At 43.2% G+C, this 23,471-nt stretch overlaps 1 protein-coding gene across 1 annotated transcript in view; it reads left to right on the plus strand.

Annotated features, from left to right (window-relative positions):
- Positions 1-19,775, plus strand: part of LOC139376412 (unconventional myosin-Id) — a 123,872-nt gene extending 104,097 nt beyond the window's left edge. Inside the window, exon 22 of the mRNA XM_071118980.1 lies at positions 17,919-19,775. Coding sequence (XP_070975081.1) covers positions 17,919-18,075 — 157 coding nt within the window. The 3' untranslated portion in view covers positions 18,076-19,775. The remainder of the gene's footprint in view (positions 1-17,918) is intronic.
- Positions 19,776-23,471: the final 3,696 nt, after the last annotated feature.

The raw sequence follows: 23,471 nt of genomic DNA on the forward strand, positions 1-23,471 counted from the left end.
CCCTGCTCCGGCGGGAGAGGAGGAGGGGACTATGGTACCGGCGTCGAGAGCTACAGACAAATAATCTTCGAGAGCCTTACGTTCGGGAGCCGACAGAGAGTATAGTCTACCCCGGGGGGGAGTGGTTCCCGGAAGGAGATCAATACTACAATCATACGACCGGTGCGGAGGAAGAGAGGTCCTGGACCGACTGAACACCGTGCGCAGATCGTGATATTCCTCCGGCACCCCCGTCAAATCACCAGGCTCCTCCTGTGAAGAAGAGACAGAGGAAACAGGAGGGATAGCAGACATTAAACATTTCACATGACAAGAGACGTTCCAGGAGAGGATCGAATTACTAGACCAATTAATAGAAGGATTATGACGAACTAGCCAGGGATGGCCCAAAACAACAGGTGTAAAAGGTGAACGAAAAATTAAAAAAGAAATGATTTCGCTATGATTACCAGAGACAGTGAGGGTTGGACCAAAAAGGTAGTGCAGGATCTTGAAGGAGAGACCAGAGTTGTAGCGCTCACCAGTAGCCCTCCTCTTACTGATGAGCTCTGGCTTTTACTGGGCATGAAGTGACAAAATGACCAGCGGAACCGCAATAGAGACAGAGGCGGTTGGTGATTCTCCGTTCCTTCTCCTTAGCCGAGATGCGGATACCCCCCAGCTGCATAGGCTCAGAACCCGAGCCGGCGGAGGAAGATGGTAGTGATGCGGAGAGGGGGGCAACGGAGAACGCGAGCTCCTTTCCACGAGCTCGGCGACGAAGATCAAACCGTCGCTCTATGCGAATAGCGAGTTCAATCAAGGAATCCACGCTGGAAGGAACCTCCCGGGAGAGAATCTCATCCTTAACCTCCGCGCGGAGACCCTCCAGAAAACGGGCGAGCAAAGCCGGCTCGTTCCAGTCACTGGAGGCAGCAAGAGTGCGAAACTCAATAGAGTAATCTGTTATGGATCGATTACCTTGACATAGGGAAGACAGGGCCCTGGAAGCTTCCTCCCCAAAAACAGAACGGTCAAAAACCCGTATCATCTCCTCCTTAAAGTCCTGATACTGGTTAGTACACTCAGCCTTCGCCTCCCAGATTGCCGTGCCCCACTCACGAGCCCGTCCAGTAAGGAGAGATATGACGTAGGCGATACGAGCTGTGCTCCTGGAGTAAGTGTTGGGCTGGAGAGAAAACACAACATCACACTGAGTGAGGAACGAGCGGCATTCAGTGGGCTCCCCAGAGTAACACGGCAGGTTATTGATTCTGGGCTCCGGAGATTCGGAAGCCCTGGAAGTGGCCGGTGGTTCGAGGCGGAGATGGTGAATCTGTCTTGTGAGGTCGGAGACTTGGGCGGCCAGGGTCTCGACGGCATGTCGAGCAGCAGACAATTCCTCCTCGTGTCTGCCTAGCATCGCTCCCTGGATCTCGACGGCTGAGTGGAAAGGATCCGGAGTCGCTGGGTCCATCTTGGTCAGATTCTTCTGTCGTGCAGGTGAGTGAGGACCCAAAAGCGGTTTAACAAAAATAGAGTATTTTAATGTAAACACAGGGAAGACATAGATCCTCTTCAGATGTAGATAATGGAAAAATAGACAACCCGCAGAGAGGGCGACAAATGAAACAAAAAGTCCTTCTGATAATTACAAAAGAGCCCCCTTCTTAGCAGCAGAGGAGAATAGCTGGGTTAGCGGCGACAGGCTGCAGGTCTCTCTGGGTAGGCGCGGGTCGTAGAGGAACAGTGGTACCTGATCTCACGTAGCATCAGATGAACTGGACACAGTACAAACGACAAGACAGTTAGCTGTGTACAGGATGCACTTGCCAGGCGGATTCCGACAGGACGGGACAGGACAAGGGTGAAGCAAACGAGACGATAGTTTGTTTCTGGCATGAGAAACTCAAACGAGAATCTGACAAAGAAAGAAGCAGGAACAGAGAGAGAAATAGAGACCTAATCAGAGGGAAAAAGGGAACAGGTGGGAAGAGGGTGAACGAGGTAGTTAGAGGAGATGAGGAACAGCTGGAGGAGGAGAGAAAGAGAAGGTAACCTAATACGACCAGCAGAGGGAGACAGAGTGAAGAGAAAGAACAGGAACAAGACATAACATGACAAGACATGACATTTTGAGTTAATGTGGACCCATTGACTAAAGACTTGAGCACTTGGACCAGGACTCGAACACTGAGACTCGGACTTCAGCTATAGGGGACTTCGGGGTCGATTCTGACTCGAGGTTTAGTGACTAGACAACATCACTGGGCGAAATGGTAATTAGATCCTGTTCAACGTCATTAGCACCTGTTCTACACTGTACAAAAATATACACGCAATGTGTAAAGTGCTGGTCCCATGTTTCAAGAGCTGAAATAACAGATCCCAGAAATGTTCCATACTCAAAAACTTATTTCTCTCAAATTTTGTGCACAAATGTGACCCGAATCAGGAAACTAGGCGTATGTCGCAAGTCACGATTTCACATGAGAGCAGTTTTATCAAAATGTGTTTTGGGGCAGAAATACCTTCTCGACCATTGTGAACTTTCATGTGCCTTAATAACAAACCTTGTATGCCATCTGTTAATACAAATAAAATTGTTAAATTACGGGCCTTATTGGTTAAGCCACAGAAAACGTGAGCAACCTTCCCACTAGCCATGATTGAGTGGGCTGGACATGCCAAGAGATGAGTTCAGATTGGTCTGCCATATAGAAGGCTTCTGACTATTTGAGCTCGTCAGTCTGTGTTGGTAATCCTGTCGAACGCGTCTCTTTTTTAAATGTATTTTGTAGTGGAGCTGCATAGGTGTTGCTCTCCACTTTCTGGAGGATCACGTTTTGAAGTGGAATTAGAGTATGATAGCTAAAGAGGTGGGGAAAACACTGGTCTCCGGATTACATCTTCAAACTAAGGGCAACTGTGGTATGGCATTCCTGACAGGGAGACGCATCCATCATGCATGATGATGTATACAGGTAAGATAGTCTAGCGTAAGCTAGCTACATTTTCAGATATTACACGTTTCTAATTTTGACAGAAAGTGGTTTAATTTCAAGTGTACTATTAGCTAGCTAGCGGTATTCATGCAGGGTAGTAACGACATGATTTGGCACTGTGTTCATTGTTGTTTAACTAGCTAACGTTAGCTGGCTGGCTCGTTAGCAAACGTTACGTGACGTGTGATCTTAAACGCTGTTTACATAGCTAGGTTAATTTGTATCCCAGAGACGTTAGCTTTTCTACTTAGAGCCTAATGTTAGCCAGCTAACATTGAACCTGGTTGTTTAGCTCCCAGGACTGTGGCATTGTTGGCACTGTTCATTGTTGTTTAACTAGCTAATGTTAGCTGCCTTAGCTGTTATCTAATCATCGGCCAGTCAAGTGTTCGCTCTGACAGCTAAACGAGATGGGTGGGGCTAAAGCTTAAGAGGGTGTGAACGATGCTGAATGGGTGTAGACAAAGAGCCTTTCACTAGATACCAAAACATTCAAAGTCCATTTTCTCAAAAGTGAGTTAACAAGTTGATCATCTTTTAAAGCAGAATTACTTTCCCATTGTTCCTCATATGCAGTGTATGATATACCATTTTGTAGCTCTGAGTCTCTACTTTTATCTAATGTAAAAAACACTATTTCAAATTTTGCTACATAAAACCGAATCCAGATGGTCAGTCACAATTTGATTACATCCCTGTTAGTGAGCATTTTAGTCTTTGTCAAGATAATCCATCCACCTGACAGGTGTGAAATATCAATAAGCTGATTAAACAGCATGTACATTACACAGGTGCAATAAAAGGCCACTCTAAAATGTGCAGTTTTGTCACGCAATGCAATGCAATGCCACAGATGTCTCAAGTTTTGAGTGAGTGTGCAATTGGCATGCTGACTGTAGGAATGTCCACCAGAGCTTTTGCCATAGAATTGAATGTTAATTTCTCTACCATAAGCCACCTCCAACATCGTTATAGAGAATTTGGCAGTACGCCCAACCGGCCAGATAATTTTTCTATATTCTTATATACATGTTTGTTTGTCATATTTCTGCTGTTGGGAAGAGAAAATCATATTATTCAGAAAGATATGTTGGTAGGAGAAGGTTATGTATGTTTGTGCACAACACAGTCAGTGATTGAAGTTTACTATAAGTTAATGAGGCAATACAAATGTGATGTGACTGACTCACTGTTTTTGTCATTTTGACAGTAAGTTGACTAAATCATTATTCAAGTACAAAAATGTGATTAATGCTTAATAATATTTTAGTGAAAATCCAAACACTTATTGTCAATTGTCAGTGAAGGTTGGAATGAACACCTGCATAATAGCTGTGTCCTTCAGGAGGAGGATAGGAGTGGAGTGCGGTATAGAGGTGAGGAGAGGAGTGGCGAGGAAGGGCAGCAGGTAGCCTAGTGTTTAGAGTGTTGGGCCAGTAACCGAAAGTTTGCTAGATCGAATCCTCGAGCTGACAAGGTGAAAATCTGTCATTCTGCCGCTGAACTTGGCAGTTAACCAACTGTTCCTAGGCCATCATTGTAAATAAGAATTTGTTCTTAACTGACTTGCCTAGTTAAATAAAAGTTAAATAAAAAATATAAACAATTCTGCACCAGCTTGAAGAACCTCCACTATGATGACACATGGTGTAGAGATACATTATAGGATCTCTATAACTAAGAAAGGGACTTCTAGTATTATTGTCCCGTCCTTTTGACCCACCCCTCTCTCCACTTCTACAGTACATTAGGCGCTGAGCTAGGCTACACTATGGAGGCGTTTGGCTGTGATCAATGCTCTCCTTGGCAGCCGCACTTCATGGCTCCTGTGTGGCTGTTGTGTGAGTGTGTTTGTGTGTGTGTATGTCTCTCTCCCTCTTTCTCAATCTTTCTCTCTCCCTCTTTCTTCATCTTAACCTCCTTTTAAACCTCTCAGATTGCTTTTGTTCTTCCTCCTCTCCTCTCTAAGTTCAGCGGGGAATGTCTTTGATCAATAGACTTTTTGCTGCTAAGCTGTTTTCCCCAACATTTTTAGATGACCTACTTAGTAATCTCCCCAGTTAGAGTATATAGCGCTTCTTTTCATAAAAAAAGGAGAAGAGGAGAAAGAGACAGAGAGGAGGAGATATCTGCAGGCAGATTTGCCGCACTCTCACAGCTTAATAACTATTGGAGGAGAAGGCTGGCTTCCGTAATGATTTGTTCAATAATAACCTGGGATTAGGGTGGTTTTGAAGGGCAGCTGTTGCTGCATTTGAGCAGGTTTTAACTTGGGAGGGGTTCTTTGCCTCCTGGTGTTGTATTGTATGTGGTTCACAGTCTAGTCTTCAGGTTCAATATTTATTTGTTTTATTTATTTTTTTCATCTTTTATTTAACCAGGTAGGCAATTTGAGAATAAGTTCTCATTTACAACTGTGACCTGGCCAAGTTAAAGCAAAGCAGTGCGACAACAACACAGAGTTACGCATGGGGTAAACAAACGTACAGTCAATAACACAATAGAAAAGTCTATGTACAATGTGTGCAAATGTAGTAAGATTAGGGCGGTAAGGCAATAAATAGGCCATAGAGGCAAAATAATTACAATTTAGCATTAACATTGAAGTGATAGATGTGCAGATGATGATGTGCAAGTAGAGATACCGGGGTGCAAAAGAGCAAAAAATAAAAAGTAACTATATGGGGATGAGGTAGTTGGATGGGCTGTGTACAGGTACAGTCGGTAAACTGCTCTGATAGCTGATGTTTAAAGTTAGAGAGGGAGATATGTTTCCAACTTCAGTGATTTTTGCTATTCGTTCCAGTCATTGGCAGCAAAGAACTGGAAGGAAAGGCGGCTAAATTAGGTGTTGGCTTTGGGGCTGACCAGTGAAATATACATACTGGAGCGTGTGCTATGTGTGGGTGTTGCTATGGTGACCAGTGAGCTGAGATAAGGTGCTTTATCTAGCAAAGACTTATAGATGACCTGGAGCCAGTGGGTTTGGCAAGGAATATGTAGCGAGGGCCATCCAACGAGAGCATACAGGTCGCAGTGGTGGGTAGTATATGGGGCTTTGGTGACAAAATGGATGGCACCGTGATAGACTACATCCAATTTGCTGAGTAGAGTGTTGGAGGCTATTTTGTAAATGACATCGCCGAAGTCGAGGATCGGTAGGATAGTCCGTTTTACGTTTTAATTTCTGTTTGAAAAAGCTAGCCTTAGCTTTCCTAACTGACTGTGTATATTGGTTCCTGACTTCCCTGAAAAGTTGCATATCGCTGGGGCTATTCGATGCTAATGCAGTACACCACAGGATGTTTTTGTGCTGGGGCAGTCAAGTCTGGGGTGAACCACGGGCTAGATCTCTTCTTAGTTCTAAATTTTTTTAATAGGGCATTCTTATTTAAAGAGCAACCAGGCATCCTCTACTGACGGGATGAAGTCAATATCCTTCCAGGATACCTGGGCCAGGTCGATTAGAAAGGCCTGCTCGCTGAAGTGTTTAAGGGAGCGTTTGACAGTGATGAGGGTTGGTCGTTTGACCGCAGACCCATTACGGACGCAGGCAATGAGGCAGTGATCACTGAGATCCTGGTTGAAGACAGCATTTGTGTATTTAGAGGGCAAGTTGGTCAGGATAATATCTATGAGGGTGCCCATGGTTACGGATTTAGGGTTGTACGTGGTAGGTTCCTTGACAATTTGTCTGAGATTGAGGGCATCTAGCTTAGATTGTTGGACGGCCGGGGTGTTAAGCATATCCCAGTTTAGATCACCTAACAGTACGAACTCTGAAGATAGATGGGTGGGCAATCAATTCACATACGGTGTCCAGGGCACAGCTGGGGCAACGGTGAGAGAATTATTTCTGGAAAGGTGGATTTTTTTAAAGTAGAAGCTCAAATTTTTGGGGCACAGACCTGGATAGTATGACAGAACTCTGCAGACTATCTCTTTTGCAACCCCGCCCCCTTTGGCAGTTCTATCTTGTTGGAAAATGTTGTATTTGGGGATGGACATTTCTGAATTTTTGGTGGCCTTCCTAAGCCAGGATTCAGACACGGCTAGGACATCAGTTGGCAGAGTGTGCTAAAGCAGAGAATAAAACAAACTTAGGGAGGAGGCTTTTAATGTTAACATGCATGAAACCAAGGCTTTTACGGTTATAGAAGTCAACAAATGAGAATGCCTATGGAACAGGTGTGATGCTGGGGGCTTCAGGGCCTGGGTTAACCAGTGTTTGGCTAAAGGCTATAAGAACTGGTCGTCTAGTGCGTTGGGAACACAGAATTAAAGGAGCGGATTTCTGGCCGTGGTAGAATAGATTCAGGGCATAATTTACAGACAAGGGTATGGTAGGATGTGAGTACAGTGGAGGTAAACCTAGGCATTGAGTGACGATGAGAGCGGTTGCGTCTTTCGAGGCACCAGTTAAGCCAGGTGAGGTCTCAGCATGTGTGGCAGGTGGGACAAAAGAGCCATCTGAGGCATTTAGGGCGGGGCTGTGGGCTCTACAGTGAAATAAAACAATAATAACTAACCTAAGTGGCGGTATACAAGGCATATTGACATTAGGGAGAGGCATGTGTAGCCGAGTGATCATAGGGTTCAATGAGCAGCAATAGGGGAGTCAGGGAGTCGTTGGTATTCGCTACAACATGAGGCGAGCTGGAGACACGGCGATTCAGAAAGCTAGCGGGCCGGGGCCAGCAGATGGGTCTTCGGCCTGTTGAAACCATCTCAGGCGATTATGTCGGCAGACCAGTCGTGATGGATTGACCGGGCTCTGTGTCGGCAATAAAGGGTTCAGGCCAATTGGCAAAAGAGGTATTGTAGCCCAAGAATTAGCTGGTAGACCTCTTCGGCTAGCCGGGAAATGGGCCTAGCTCGAGGCTAGCTCAAGGCTAGCTGGTGCTTGCTTCGAGACAGAGGCGTTAGCCAGGAGTATTCACTCGGATTGCTAGCTAGCTGCAATGATCCGGTGTAATGATCCAGAGCTTGCGGTAGGAATCCGGAGATGTGGTAGAAGAAAAGCAGTCCGATATGCTCTGGGTTGATATCGCGCTGTGCAGACTGGCAGGTATTGACCTAGCTGAAGCTGGCTGGTGTCCGAGTTAACGGTGAAGACAGCTAGCAGTGACTAACTGACTACTAGCTAGTAGCTAGTTAGCTGTCTAGCTTCTGATGGGGGTTTTGGTTGTAAAGTATAAAAATAGCAGATCTGTATCACATTGGGTGAGACGGGTTGCAGGAGAGTATATTCAGTCTGTAGATGGAAAGTGAGATTAAAATATATATGAAATATATACGGGAAAGAAACGAGAAGCGATTATTTACACGGGACAAGAAAAACACACGTCCGACTGCTACGCCATCTTGGATCTATGAATTACATTGGATTTTTTGGGGCAGGAAAGTCAGGAGGAGACATGTCTGAGAACAAATAGAAGGAACTTAGAGAAGGTATAATTATCTGGAGCCAGTGGTCCATAGAGCATTTCTCCTTTTTTCATCTTTTCTCATCTATTCCTTCTCTCCTCCTCCCCCTTCTTTTGTATATCATCTCCTATCTCATCCTCTCTCGCCTCCTTGGGGGGAGGTTTGTTTGCTTGTGTTCTGGAAGACTGGATTGGGGGTTGGCCGTAAGACGTGTGTTGAATTTGGGAGGGGAGTTGGCTATCTGTCAAACATGAATGGACTATCGGTCCATCTCTACACTCTACTAACCTCAGCCCCCTCCCCCCTCACACAGTAGTAACAGGCAGAAACACCTGAACATGCTGTCCACATACACTGCTCAAAAAAATAAAGGGAACACTAAAATAACACATCCTAGATCTGAATGAATGAAATATTCGTATTAAATACTTTTTTCTTTACATAATTTTTGTCTGATTTTGTTGTAAGCACATTCAACTCTCAATGGTAATCAAATTTATCAACCCATGGAGGTCTGTATTTGGAGTCACACTCAAAATTAAAGTGGAAAACCACACTACAGGCTGATCCAACTTTGATGTAATGTCCTTAAAACAAGTCAAAATGAGGCTCAGTAGTGTGTGGCCTCCACGTGCCTGTATGACCTCCCTACAACGCCTGGGCATCCTCCTGATGAGGTGGCGGATGGTCTCCTGAGGGATCTCCTCCCAGACCTGGACTAAAGCATCCGCCAACTCCTGGACAGTCTGTGGTGCAATGTAGCGTTGGTGGATGGAGCGAGACATGACGTCCCAGATGTGCCCAATTGAATTCAGGTCTGGGGAATGGGCGGGCCAGTCCATAGCATCAATGCCTTCCTCTTGCAGGAACTGCTGACACACTCCAGCCACATGAGGTCTAGCATTGTCTTGCATTAGGAGGAACCCAGGGTCAACCGCACCAGCATATGGTCTCACAAGGGGTCTGAGGATCTCATCTCGGTACCTAATGGCAGTCAGGCTACCTCTGGCGAGCACATGGAGGCCCCCCCAAAGAAATGCCACCCCACACCATGACTGACCCACCGCCAAACCGGTCATGCTGGAGGATGTTGCAGGCAGCAGAATGTTCTCCACGGCGTCTCCAAACTCTGTCACGTCTGTCACATGTGCTCAGTGTGAACCTGCTTTCATCTGTGAAGAGCACAGGGCACCAGTGGCGAATTTGCCAATCTTGGTGTTCTCTGGCAAATGCCAAACGTCCTGCACGGTGTTAGGCTGTAAGCACAACCCCCACCTGTGGACGTCGGGCCCTCATACCACCCTCATGGAGTCTGTTTCTGACCGTTTGAGCACACACATGCACATTTGTGGCCTGCTGGAGGTCATTTTGCAGGGCTCTGGCAGTGCTCCTCCTGCTCCTCCTTGCACAAAGGCAGAGGTAGCGGTCCTGCTGCTGGGTTGTTGCCCTCCTTTGGCCTCCTCCACGTCTCTTGATGTACCGGCCTGTCTCCTGGTAGCGCCTCCATGCTCTGGACACTACGCTGACAGACACAGCAAACCTTCTTGCCACAGCTCGCATTGATGTGCCATCCTGGATGAGCTGCACTACCTGAGCCACTTGTGTGGGTTGTAGACTCCGTCTCATGCTACCACTAGAGTGAAAGCACCGCCAGCATTCAAAAGTGACCAAAACATCAGCCAGGAAGCATAGGATCTGAGAAGTGGTCTGTGGTCACCACCTGCAGAACCACTCCTTTATTGGGGGTGTCTTGCTAATTGCCTATAATTTCCACCTGTTGTCTATTCCATTTGCACAACAGCATGTGAAATGTATTGTCAATCAGTGTTGCTTCCTAAGTGGACAGTTTGATTTCACAGAAGTGTGATTGACTTGGAGTTACATTGTGTTGTTTATGTGTTCCCTTTATTTTTTTGAGCAGTGTATATACACACACACACAATCTCAATATTGATCAGAGGAGGCTGGCGGGTTTTTATTTTAGACTGTTAAGGAAAGCAGGGCCAGAGATCTGACAAACAAACAGTGGGAGCTCATCTCCCTCTCCCATCCACATAAACAGAACCTTGTGGAGACCCTCCCTCTGGCTCGGGTGTGCATGCGTGCGTGTGCCTGCGTGCACTGTGGGCATGTGATTGCTCTTGGCACAGAACCTGTGCTCTTGTTGATCATCTGGCCCATCATTGCGCCGTCTGTCTCTGCCACAAACACTCTATTCACATGCGCTGCCCATATTTGCAATAATCTGCCAGTATTTGCGTCATACTACTACAAAACTACTACAAAACCTATCTGTCATTAGTTAGTTTGATAGATACTTTGCAGCATTGCACTTCGAAAGAGACTTTAACATATATGTAACCTATATATAACCTGATCCTGAGCACAAGTCCAGAGTCTTCTGCAAGTCATGATGGTTTTGCTGAGTGACTTTACCTGTATATCTTAAGTATGGGAATTTCTCATATATTTTGCAGGAGGCAGGAGAGCTTGGCTCCATGACGAAAAAAAAAAACCTTTTAAAAGGATAACTGAGTCAATTGTGTTGCCTGGATGCAGATTGCCATGTTGATTTCCCTGAGTCTCTTCCTCCACTCTATCCTCGGAGAGGATGGGGTAGATGGGCCAGAAGATCTCTAGTGAAGAAAATACACAGTTACTGCGAAAGAGATTAGGAAATAATAGATTTTCTAGTAGGAGAGTAGAAGCAGTGGTGTCTGTCTCTCCCTGGGGAAATGGCTTGACTAAGACTGGTCACTAAATATTGGATTGAGTACGTTTACATGCACACTAATAACTCGGTATTAAACCGATTATGGCAGGTTATGCAATAGGCATGTAAACAATGTACTCTAAATTTACTCAATTTACCTTAATCTTGTCTCAAAATTGAAGTACGCATACGCTGATTAAAACCCCTGGCATTCTGAGCAGTCTTTCGAATGATTAGGACATGTAAACACCTTAATCGATCTCCAGCGGTGTTTTTGATCTGTGCATGTGCCAGCACCAGCCGATCGAGCCTCCCTCTTTAGTGCGAGTGAAGTGTGTTCGGAAACAACTGAATGAATGTGTCTTAGAAGTAGTTTTCACACTTTATGTCCGTACTCAGAATCAAATAAGCTTCCCAAAAATAACATGCTCGCTGTGGTAGAATGTCTATTTTGATTGGTGTTTTCCTGCATTCATCAGAGTGCCACCAGGTAGACCTGATTTCAGATGTGTCCATGTAAACAGAATGATTAGGGAAATCATTATTCTCGCAAATCATGTACTTTTTAATCAAACTATTTTATTAATCTGACTTTCCACAATAATCGCATTATTCGGTGCATGTTACCGTCCACAAATGACCGTTTTTTTCCACAGCATTTTTGTGTGCCAGGGATTTTACAAGGGATATTACATTTTTTTAAGCGTTTCTTAGTATTTACCACATATAAAGGTGTCCAATACATTGTCTGTATATTCTATGCACAACGTCTGTCTGTGCATACTACGTGTATTTGTAAGCTTAACCCTGCTTGTCCTTCAAGTGAGCTGATAGCAGCCCTGTGGATATGCTTGCCATGCTATCCTCTGAGACAGACAGACAGACGAGAGACATTTATCAGAGCTGCCGTCCTATTGGCTGTCAGGGGCGGCCATGACAGATGTAGAGGTTCACATGGTTTCCATGGTAACCCTGCACCGCCGCAGCCCTCATCGCTGGGCTACAGTAATGTATGTATAATGCAGACGAAGAAGTCTGGCATGGGTAGTTTGAGTTAATTGTTGTTGCTTGTGAGGCGTTGTTGCGTAACTAACTTTAATACCACTGGCTGAGTGGATGCTTTGGCTCCGGGCGTTTCCGCGAATCACCAAGGGTGTTTTAATTAATTACGTATTTTGACAAACGGTGCGAGCGGTCGTTGTTAACAGTGCCTAGCGAGAAATGGTGTCAGGGTGAGAGGGAAGCATTTCTCTCTCCCTCTCTTTCAATGAGCTGTAGTTCTCTCTCTAGCATGGTAGCTCTAGTTACAGTGCATTCAGAAATGTTTCAGACCCCTTGACTTTTTCCATATTTTGTTGCATTACAGCTTTATTCTAAAATTTATGGAATCGTTTCCCCCACTCATCAATCTACACACAATACCCCGTTTTTATATATATAAAAAAAAATGAAATATCACATTTACACAAGTATGCAGACCCGTTACTCACAATGTTGTTGTAGCACCTTTGGCAGAGAACACAGCCTCAAGTCTTCTTGGGTATGATGCTACAAGCTTAGCACACCTGTATTTGGGTAGTTTCTTCCGTTCTTCTCTGCAGATCTTCTCAAGTTCTTTCCGGTTGGAGGGGGAGTGTCGCTGCACTACTATTTTCAGGTCTCTCCAGAGCTGTTAGATCGGGTTCAAGTCCGGGCTCTGGTTGGGCCACTCAAGGACAGTCAGAGACTTGTCCCGAAGCCACTCCTGCGTTGTCTTGGCTGTGTGTTTAGGGTCGTTGTTGAAAGGTGAACCTTCTCCCCAGTCTAAGTTCCTGAGTGCTCTGGAGCACATTTTCATCAAGGATCTCTCTGTACATTGCTCTGTTCATCTTTCCCTCGATCCTGACTAGTCTCCCAGTCCCTGCCGCTGAAAACATCCCCACAGCATGATGCTGCCATCACCATACTTCACCGTAGGGATGGTGCAGGTTTCCTCCAGATGTGACGCTTGGCATTGAGGCCAAAGAGTTCAACCTTGGTTTCATAAGACCAGACAATCTTATTTCTCATGGTCTGAGAGTCCTTTAGGTGGCTTTGGGCAAACTCCAAGTGGGCTGTCATGTGCCTTTTACTGAGGAGTGGCTTCTGTCTGGCCACTCTACCATAAAGGTCTGATTGGTGGAGTGCTGTAGTGATGGTAGTCCTTCTGGAAGGTTCTCCTATCTCCATAGAGGAACTCTGGAGCTCTGTCAGAGAGACCATTGGGTTCTTGGTCACCTCCCTGACCAAGGCCCTTCTCCCCTGATTGCTCAGTTTGGCTGAGCGGCCAGATCTAGGAAGAGTCTTGGTGGTTCCAAACTTCTTCCATTTAAGAATTATGAAGGCTACTGTGTTCTTGGGGACCTTCAATGCTGCAGAATTCTTTGGTACCCTCCCTGTGCCTCGTCGCAATCCTGTCTCGGAGCTCTACAGACAATTCCTTCTACCTAATGGCTTGGTTTCTGCTCTGACATGCACTGTCAACTATGGGACCTTATATAGACAGGTGAGTGCCTTTCCAAATCATGTCCAATCAATTGAATTTGCCCCAGATGGACACCAATCAAGTTGTAGAAACATCTCAAGGATTATCAATGGAAACAGGATGCACCTGAGCTCTATTTCGAGTCTCATAGCAAAGGGTCTGAAAGCTTATGTAAATAAGATTCTTATTTTTAATACATTTGCAAACATTTCTAAAATCATGTTTACACTTTGTCATTATGGGGTATTGTGTGTAGATTGATGAGTAAAAAATGTAATTTAATCAATTTTAGAATAATGCTGTAACGTAACAAATGTGGAAAAAGTGAAGGGGTCTGAATACTTTCCGAATGCACTGTATGTTTCTTAGACACACACTTTTCAACACACCTTTTTTTTGCAGACACTCACACCCTGACTCCCTCACAAATAACGGTTTCTTCCTCAACACATTTTTGATTTGCCTCATTGATCCTCTTAAAGAGGGAATAGTGCAAAATGGCCGTTCAGACAGAAAATCCCTAACTAGATGTGACAAGCACTTAAAGGCAATCGGCTGGTGAGCCATACCAACAGTACAGGCACATGGATCATTCCTGGGGTATATGCTAAAATGTTCTATAGTCTATATCTATGCCCATTAGCATCAAGTTTGCTTTAGGTCTTTTCCATATTATGACGACGCATATCCACAACAGTGAAGGATGCACAGTCAATTGAAGGTGAACCATATAAATGTTTTTGGTGTAAAAAGCCCTTTAGCATTTACTACATATCATACACCATACTTTCTCTCTTTCTCTGTTAATATTGATGTACCAGCTGTAAGGTATATACGATACATGCTTAACAAGGTGCATCAAAGCTGGGACCGAGAGACTGAAAAACAGCTTCTATCTCAAGGTCATCAGAATGTTAAACAGCAATCACTAATACCGGGCGGCTGCTGCCTATATACAGTGGGGCAAAAAAGCATTTAGTCAGACACCAATTGTGCAAGTTCTCCCACTTAAAAAGATGAGAGAGGCCTGTAATTTTCATCATAGGTAGACTTCAACTATGACAGACAAAATTAGAAAAAAAATCCAGAAAATCACATTGTAGGATTTTTTATGAATTTATTTGCAAATTATGGTGGAAAATAAGTATTTGGTCACCTACAAACAAGCAAGATTTCTGTCTCTCACAGACCAGTAACTTCTTCTTTAAGAGGCTCCTCTGTCCTCCACTCGTTACCTGCATTAATGGCACCTGTTTGAACTTGTTATCAGTATAAAAGACACATGTCCACACCCTCAAACAGTCACACTCCAAACTCCACTATGGCCAAGACCAAAAAGCTGTCAAAGGACACCAGAAACAAAATTGTAGACCTGCACCAGGCTGGGAAGACTGCATCTGCAATGGGTAAGCAGCTTGGTTTGAAGAAATCAACTGTGGGAGCAATTATTAGGAAATGGAAGACATACAAGACCACTGATAATCTCCCATGATCTTTGGCTCCACGCAAGATCTCACCCCGTGGGGTCAAAATGATCACAAGAACGGTGAGCAAAAATCCCAGAACCACACGGGGGGACCTAGTGAATGACCTGCAGAGAGCTGGGACCAAAGTAACAAAGCCTACCATCAGTAACACACTACGCCGCCAGGGGCTCAAATCCTGCAGTGCCAGACGTGTCCCCCTGCTTAAGCCAGTACATGTCCAGGCCCGTCTGAAGTTTGCTAGAGAGCATTTGGTTGATCCAGAAGAAGATTGGGAGAATGTCATATGGTCAGATGAAACCAAAATATAACTTTTTGGTAAAAATTCAATTCGTCGTGTTTGGAGGACAAAGAATGCTGAGTTGCATCCAAGGAACACCATACCTACTGTGAAGCATGGGGGTGGAAACATCATGCTTTGGGGCTGTTTTTCTGCAAACGGACCAGGACGACTGATCCGTGTAAAGGAAAGAATGAATGGGGCCATGTATTGTGAGATTTTGAGTGAAAACCTCCTTCCATCAGCAAGGGCATTGAAGATGAAACATGGCTGGGTCTTTCAGCATGACAATGATCCCAAACACACAGCCCGGGCAACGAAGGAGTGGCTTGGTAAGAAGCATTTCAAGGTCCTGGAGTGGCCTAGCCAGTCTCCAGATCTCAACCCCATAGAAAGTCTTTGGAGGGAGTTGAAAGTCTGTGTTGCCCAGCAACAGCCCCAAAACATCACTGCTCTAGAGGAGATCTGCATGGAGGAAAATACCAGCAACAGTGTGTGAAAACCTTGTGAAGACTTACAGAAAACTTTTGACCTCTGTCATTGCCAACAAAGGGTATTTAACCTCTTGATATTCCCCATCCTGGATCCGGGAGCGTAATCATCGCCTGACAATAATTAGCATAACGCAACAGACATAAATATCCCTAGAAAATATTCCTATTCATGAAAATCACAAATGAAATATATTGAGACACAGCTTAGCCTTTTGTTAATCACCCTGTCATCTCAGATTTTCAAAATCTGCTTTACAGCCAAAGCTAGACAAGCATTTGTGTAAGTTTATCGATAGCCTAGCATAGCATCATGCCTTGCTAGCAGCAGGCAACCTTGTCACAAATCAGAAAAGCAATCAAATTAAATCGTTTACCTTTGAACTTCGGATGTTTTCACTCACGAGACTCCCAGGTAGATAGCCAAAGTTCATTTTTTCCCAAAATATTATTTTTGTAGGCGAAATAGCTCCGTTTGTTCTTCACGTTTGGCTGAGAAATCGACCGGAAATTGCAGTCACGAAAACGTCGAAAAATATTCCAAATTAGCTCCATAATATCGACAGAAACATGGCAAACGTTGTTTATAATCCATCCTCAAGGTGTTTTTCTAATATCTATTCGATAATATATCCGTCGGGACAATTTTCATTAGGACCGATTGGAGTAATGGCTACCTCTGCCACCGTGTGACCACTTACCCAATGTGGCCGCCTACGGCTATTCTTCAACATAAATGCGTAAAACTATGTCACAATGCTGTAGACACCTTGGGGAATACGTAGAAAGTGTAAGCTGGTTCATAGCACACTCACAGTTCAATAGGGACTCATTTTAACGCAGCGCTTTCAAAACCTGGGGCACTTCCGGATTGGATTTTGCAACATCAGTTCTGTTATGCTCACAGACAATATCTTTACAGTTTTGGAAACGTTAGAGTGTTTTCTATCCAAATCTGTCAATTATATGCATATTCTAGCATCTTGTCCTGACAAAATATCCCGTTTAAAACGGGAACGTTTTTTTTCCAAAAATGAAAATACTGCCCCCTAGTACCAAGAGGATAACAAAGTATTGAGAAACTTTTGTTATTGACCAAATACTTACTTTCCACCATAATTTGCAAATAAATTCATTAAAAATCCTACAATGTGATTTTCTGGATTTTTTTTCTCATTTTGTCTGTCATAGTTGAAGTGTACCTATGATGAAAATTACAGGCCTCTCTCATCTTTTTAAGTGGGAGAACTTGCACAATTGGTGGCTGACTAAATACTTTTTTGCCCCACTGTACATACTTGAAATCATTGGCCACTTTAATAAATGGATCACTAGTCACTTTAAATAATGCCATTTTAATAATGTTTACATATCTTACATTACTCATCTCATATGTTTATACTGTATCTTATACCATCTATTGCATCTTGCCTATGCCGCTTGGTCATAACTCATCCATATATTTATATGTACATATTCTTATTCCATCCCTTGAGACTTGTGTGTATTAGGTAGTTGTTGTGGAATTGTTAGATTACTTAGATTATTATTTTTTATTTTATTTTATTTAAACGTTATTTAATCTCTTTTTCAAGAGAGACCTGGTCCAATAGCATCCGGAGGAACAAAGTTTCAAACAAAACAATTTCCATACACTAACACAACATTAAACAAAACTATATACACACACAGTACAACAATGACATATTATGTAAAAAAAAACACAAAAAAACAGCTGTCCTAAAGACAATTACACTCTTTTATGATATTTACATCGACCAAGTGTTTAAACTCCACCAACGAGACTAGATCATCAAATGTTAAAATGTTCAGGAGAGAATTCCAGGACCACGGAGCTGAGTATCTAAAACTCTTTCTACCATAACCTGTTCTAATTCTTGGTACTGTTAAATATTACTGCTCTGTCGAAACTAGAAGCATTTCACTACGCTCGCATTAACATCTGCTAACCTTGGGACCAATACGATTTGATTTGACACGTTTTTCTTTTTATCTCTCTTTCTCCCTCTCTGCAGTGAGAAGAGGAAGCTGCAGGTGAATATCGCCAGTCCCATCCAGTGCAGTATGAATGGCAGGAAGTGCACTGTCATTGTGGAGCCCAAGATCAACCAATCGCAGCCAGACTTCACCAAGAGCCACTCCGGTTATATCCTGGCAGTGCCTGGAAACTAAAAGGGCCACTCGGGGGCCACTCGGTCTGTGACAAGGACAAGTGACGATGAGGTGTCAAATGAGGAATATGTGAATCATAACTCTGTTTGTAATAGAGCTCATTTGTGAACTAGATGGCATGATATGATACATGGGAGGGTTGAACTCTCAGAATGAAAGCCATGCCAAATTTGTAACTCTGATTAGATATTTATTTGACGTAACTCAATGTTTTTCAATAGGACATGTAAGATGTTTAATACATACACATGTGTTTAGTTAATTAGACAGACTCACACACATGCACAACATTAATTCACCAAAGAGTAGATTTTTTTCGCCTAATTTTTCGACATCAAGTTGAGTTCACATGTACAACCGAGCTGTTTTGTCGGGGCATCGATCATTATGTGTTACGCTAGCTTTGGTTAATCATGATTAGTGTCACATTATCCGGCATTTCATTTGAGTAGAATGTCTTGTTCAGAGATGTATATTCTCACGGCTACAGTGCCTTCAGAAAGTATTCATACCCCTTGACTTATTCCACATTATGTTGTGTTACAGCCTGAATTCAAAAAGTGATTTAAATAAGATTTGTTTTCTGACCTATCTACACAAAATACCCCCATAATGGAAACATTTGAAATGTTAGCAAATGTATTGAAAATGAAATACAGAAATACAATTTTACATAGGTATTCACACCCCTGAATCAACAAGGCATGTTAGAATCACCTTTGGCAGTGATTACAGCTGTGAGTTCTTTTGGGTACGTCTTTAAGAGCTTTGCACACCTAGATTGTACAATATTTTCAAATGATTCTTTCAAAAATTCTTCAAGCTCTGTCAAGTTGGTTGTTTATCATTGCTATACAGCCATTTTCAAGTCTTGCCATAGATTGTAAAGCTGATTTAAGTCAAAACTGTAACTTGGCAACTCCAGTGAATATTTGGCCTTGTATTTTAGGTTATTGTCCTCCTGAAAGGTGACTTTGTCTCCAAGTGTCTGTTGAAAAGCAGACTGAACCAGGTTTTCCTCTAGGATTTTGCCTGTGCTTAGCTCTATTCTGTTTATTTTTATCCTAAATAAACGTCCTATTCCTTGCCAACGACAAGCATACCCATAACATGATGCAGCCACCACCATGCTTGAAAAAAAATGGTACTCAGTGATGAGTTGTGTTGTATTTGCCCTAATAATAATGCTTTGTATTCAGGACATAAAGTTTTTCTTTGCCACATTGTTTGCTGTTTTAAGATAGTGCCTTATTGCAGACAGGATGCAAGTTTTGGAATATTTCTAATCTGTACAGGCTTCCTTCTTTTCACTCTGTCATTTAGGTTAGTATTGTGGAGTAACTACGATGTTGTATCACTGCCATTAAACTGTTTTAAAGTCACCATTGATCTCATGGTGAAATCCCCTAGCGGTGTCCTTCCTCTCCGGCAACTGAGTTAGGGTTAGGAAGGCCGCCTGTATCTTTCTAGAGACTGGGTGTATTGATAAACCATCTAAAGTGTAATTAATAACTTCACCATGCTCAAAGAGATATTCAATGTCAACATTGTTATTGCACACAGAATGTGTCCATGCAACTTATTATGTGACTTGTTAAGCACATTTTTACTCCTGAACTTATTTATAACAAAGGGGTTGAATACTTATTGACTTGAGACATTTCAGTTTTTATTTAAGTGTAAAAAAAAAGAAGTAAAAACATCATTCTAATTTGACATTATGGGGTATTGTGTGTAGTGGGGTATTGTGTGTAGGCCAGTGACACACAATCTAAATGTAATCCATTTTAAATTCTGTAACACAACAAAATGTGGAAAAGTCGAGGGGTGTGAAAGCACTATGTATGTTTTCATTATTTATTTGTATCTAAAATGGATATTTGATGGAAATATGTTTAACACAACCCTTGTTTTAGACTACAGATAGACCACAGCCAGTCCTACATACACACATTTTCCATTCCTTTTGTTTTTTGGAAGAAGAATGGGAGAGTTGTTGTTCTATGTACTTCAATGACGGAACAGTGTCAGAGGCACAGATGAGAAGTGTGTCGTTCTTAACTTAAGTTAGTTTGTCACAGGGTGTGAGTGGGATGTGTTGAGCATATCCTGAACCTGAACGTCACGACATGCTCTGAGAGGAGCATTAAAATATATATTTTAACCTCTTATTTCTATGCATATACTGTACAGATGTAGCATCATGTTATGGGTATGCTTGTCACTGGCAGGGACTGGGGAGTTTGTCAGGATTAAAATAAATATGAAAGGAGCAAAGCCCAGATAAAAAGTTAGAAACCCTGCCTCATTCTTCTGAATACCTAACCCTCGGATAATTATATTTTTCAGCGGGACAATTGCACAATTGTTAATGCCAAAGACACACCAGAATGGCCTTCCAATAGGTGTTGAGTGTTCCTGAATGATCCAGTCTGTCATGACTCATATCGGCTTGAAAATAAGAGACTAGGCTGACAAACACAATGGATATATGTTGCCCTAAGAGTTGTGTGAAGTTGATAGAATCTTATTCCAAATGTTTTACAGCTGTAATAGCTGCCAAAAGTTATTACACAAAGGAATAACTCTCCGGTGTGAAGATATACGCAATCAAGACATCTTTGTGTTTTATATTTTATTTATTCAGACGATTTTCTATCATTTTCTTTGACTTTGGAAATGTGCAGTAGGTTGTGTAAATCAGTAGTAAAAAAAACATTTAATTAATTGTTTTAATTTTATGGCAGCAAAATGTGAAGACTGTGCAAGGGGTGTGTAGTATTTCATTAGGGACTGTATCGCTCTGTCAGTTGGCATTATTTTCAGTTAAAAATCTCCAATCAGTTTCAGAATTGCTGCCGAGTGCTAATTGCTTTGCAAATTGGCCAGGAAAATTGGTACATAATTAGTTAATTAGCGTGTCTCATCTCAACTAAAGAAATCTTCCTTTACCTTGCAGCAATGGCGTATGATGACATTGTTCTGTTGCTTGATAAGGCACTTTAGACCAGAAAATGGCTGCAACCTGCTGGAAAATGTCCCTCTATTAGGGGAAAGTTGTAGGCTATGTATTGTGGATAGTATCTCTAATGGCAGGTGTTTTAATATGTGGTTAGTCCTCAGGGCTGCCTGTAAAACTTGCTTATTATAGCCCGCCCCCATATCCCCTGACTGTCTGTGACTGTTTGTCACATCCGACTGAAATAGGTTTCTCTCTCCTGTCTCCCGACATGCCTGTCTTGAAAGGAAGGATACTTTTATCTGAGAACAAAAGCCTGGCTTGGCTGCCTCTCCTCTCCTCCCCTCTATTCTCTCTCCTCTCTCTATCGCTCTATCTCCTCCTTCGCTCAATCACATCTCTTGGCACTCTGCCCGGGTGGGTAGACTGACACTGCAGGGCCAATGAGGAGTTTATTCTGAACCCCCCCTGTTCCCCGGAGGAGAGAGGGGGAGAGAGAGAGAGAGGAAAGGGAGAGAGTGTATCAATGAAGACAGAGAGCTAGATGAGATGCCCACTTTCCTCACCACTACATAAATAAGACCGGTACAAACGCGTGATTATTTAGCTGAGTGAGGATTCTAATGGTTCACTGTCACTCTGGGATGCAGCATGGAGACTGTTAATATCCTGAGTCATCTACTGGACATTCAGTACACATGGATAAAAAGGCGGTTGAAAATAGTTTACCTGTGCCATCACATTCTTTCAGCTTTACCCTTCAGTTTGTGATCTGTGTCTAGAAGGTGTTGTGCCCGCCGAATCCTTGCCCTCCTTGGTTTGTGTTGGGCTTGACTTTTCTTATCCAAAGCTTAACCTACAGTACGGTAAATCCCCTTGATTGTTTGTTTTTTTGCTCGCCAGGTAGCACTCCTAGTGCCTTCAGAAAGGGAACCCAGTCTATAACATTTCATTGAGTTTCTTCTGTCTTCTGTTGGTAACCATTTTGATTACAATTGTAAGATGTGTACCCAATTCTCAGCAATTGTGTTAATTTTAGTGCAACGATATCTGCAAATTGAGTATTGGGGAAGGTTGATAACATGTTGGAACATTGTTGTAATCTAGGGGGTGGTAACGTTGAGTTTCTGTAATGAGTATACAGTGAGGGGAAAAAACTATTTGATCCCCTGCTGATTTTGTACGTTTTCCCACTGACAAAGAAATGATCAGTCTATAATTTTAATGGTAGGTTTATTTGAACAGTGAGAGACAGAATAACATAAAAAAAATCCAGAAAAACGCATGTCAAAAATGTTATAAATTGATTTGCATTTTAATGAGGGAAATAAGTATTTGACCCCCTCTCAATCAGAAAGATTTCTGGCTCCCAAGTGTCTTTTATACAGGTAATGAGCTGAGATTAGGAGCACACTCTTAAAGGGAGTGCTTCTAATCTCAGTTTGTTAACTGTATAAAAGACACCTGTCCGCAGAAGCAATCAATCAGATTCCAAACTCTCCACCATGGCCAAGTCCAAAGAGCTCTCCAAGGATGTCAGGGACAAGATTGTAGACCTACACAAGGCTGGAATGGGCTACAAGACCCTCGCCAAGCAGCTTGGTGAGAAGGTGACAACAGTTGGTGCGATTATTCGCAAATGGAAGAAACACAAAATAACTGTCAATCTCCCTCGGCCTGGGGCTCCATGCAAGATCTCACCTCGTGGAGTTGCAATGATCATGAGAACGGTGAGGAATCAGCCCAGAACTACATGGGAGGTTCTTGTCAATGATCTCAAGGCAGTTGGGACCATAGTCACCAAGAAAACAATTGGTAACACACTACGCTGTGAAGGACTGAAATCCTGCAGCGCCCGCAAGGTCCCCCTGCTCAAGAAAGCACATATACATGCCCGTCTGAAGTTTGCCAATGAACATCTGAAGGATTCAGAGGACAACTGGGTGAAAGTGTTGTGGTCAGATGAGACTAAAATGGAGCTCTTTGGCCTCAACTCGTCGTGTTTGGAGGAGGAGGAATGCTGCCTATGACCCCAAGAACACCATCCCCACCGTCAAACATGGAGGTGGAAACATTATGCTTTGGGGGTGTTTTTCTGCTAAGGGGACAGGACAACTTCACCGCATCAAAGGGACGATGGACGGGCCATGTACCGTCAAATATTGGGTGAGAACCTCCTTCCCTCAGTCAGGGCATTGAAAATGGATCGTGGATGGGTATTCCAGCATAACAATGACCCAAAACACACGGCCAAGGCAACAAAGGAGTGGCTCAAGAAGAAGCACATTAAGGTCATGGAGTGGCCTAGCCAGTCTCCAGACCTTAATCCCATAGAAAATCTGTGGAGGGAGCTGAAGGTTCGAGTTGCCAAACGTCAGCCTCGAAACCTTAATGACTTGGAGAAGATCTGCAAAGAGGAGTGGGACAAAATCCCTCC

Source organism: Oncorhynchus clarkii, chromosome 20 (genome assembly GCF_045791955.1).
Source record: "Oncorhynchus clarkii lewisi isolate Uvic-CL-2024 chromosome 20, UVic_Ocla_1.0, whole genome shotgun sequence".
Lineage (NCBI taxonomy): Eukaryota > Metazoa > Chordata > Actinopteri > Salmoniformes > Salmonidae > Oncorhynchus > Oncorhynchus clarkii.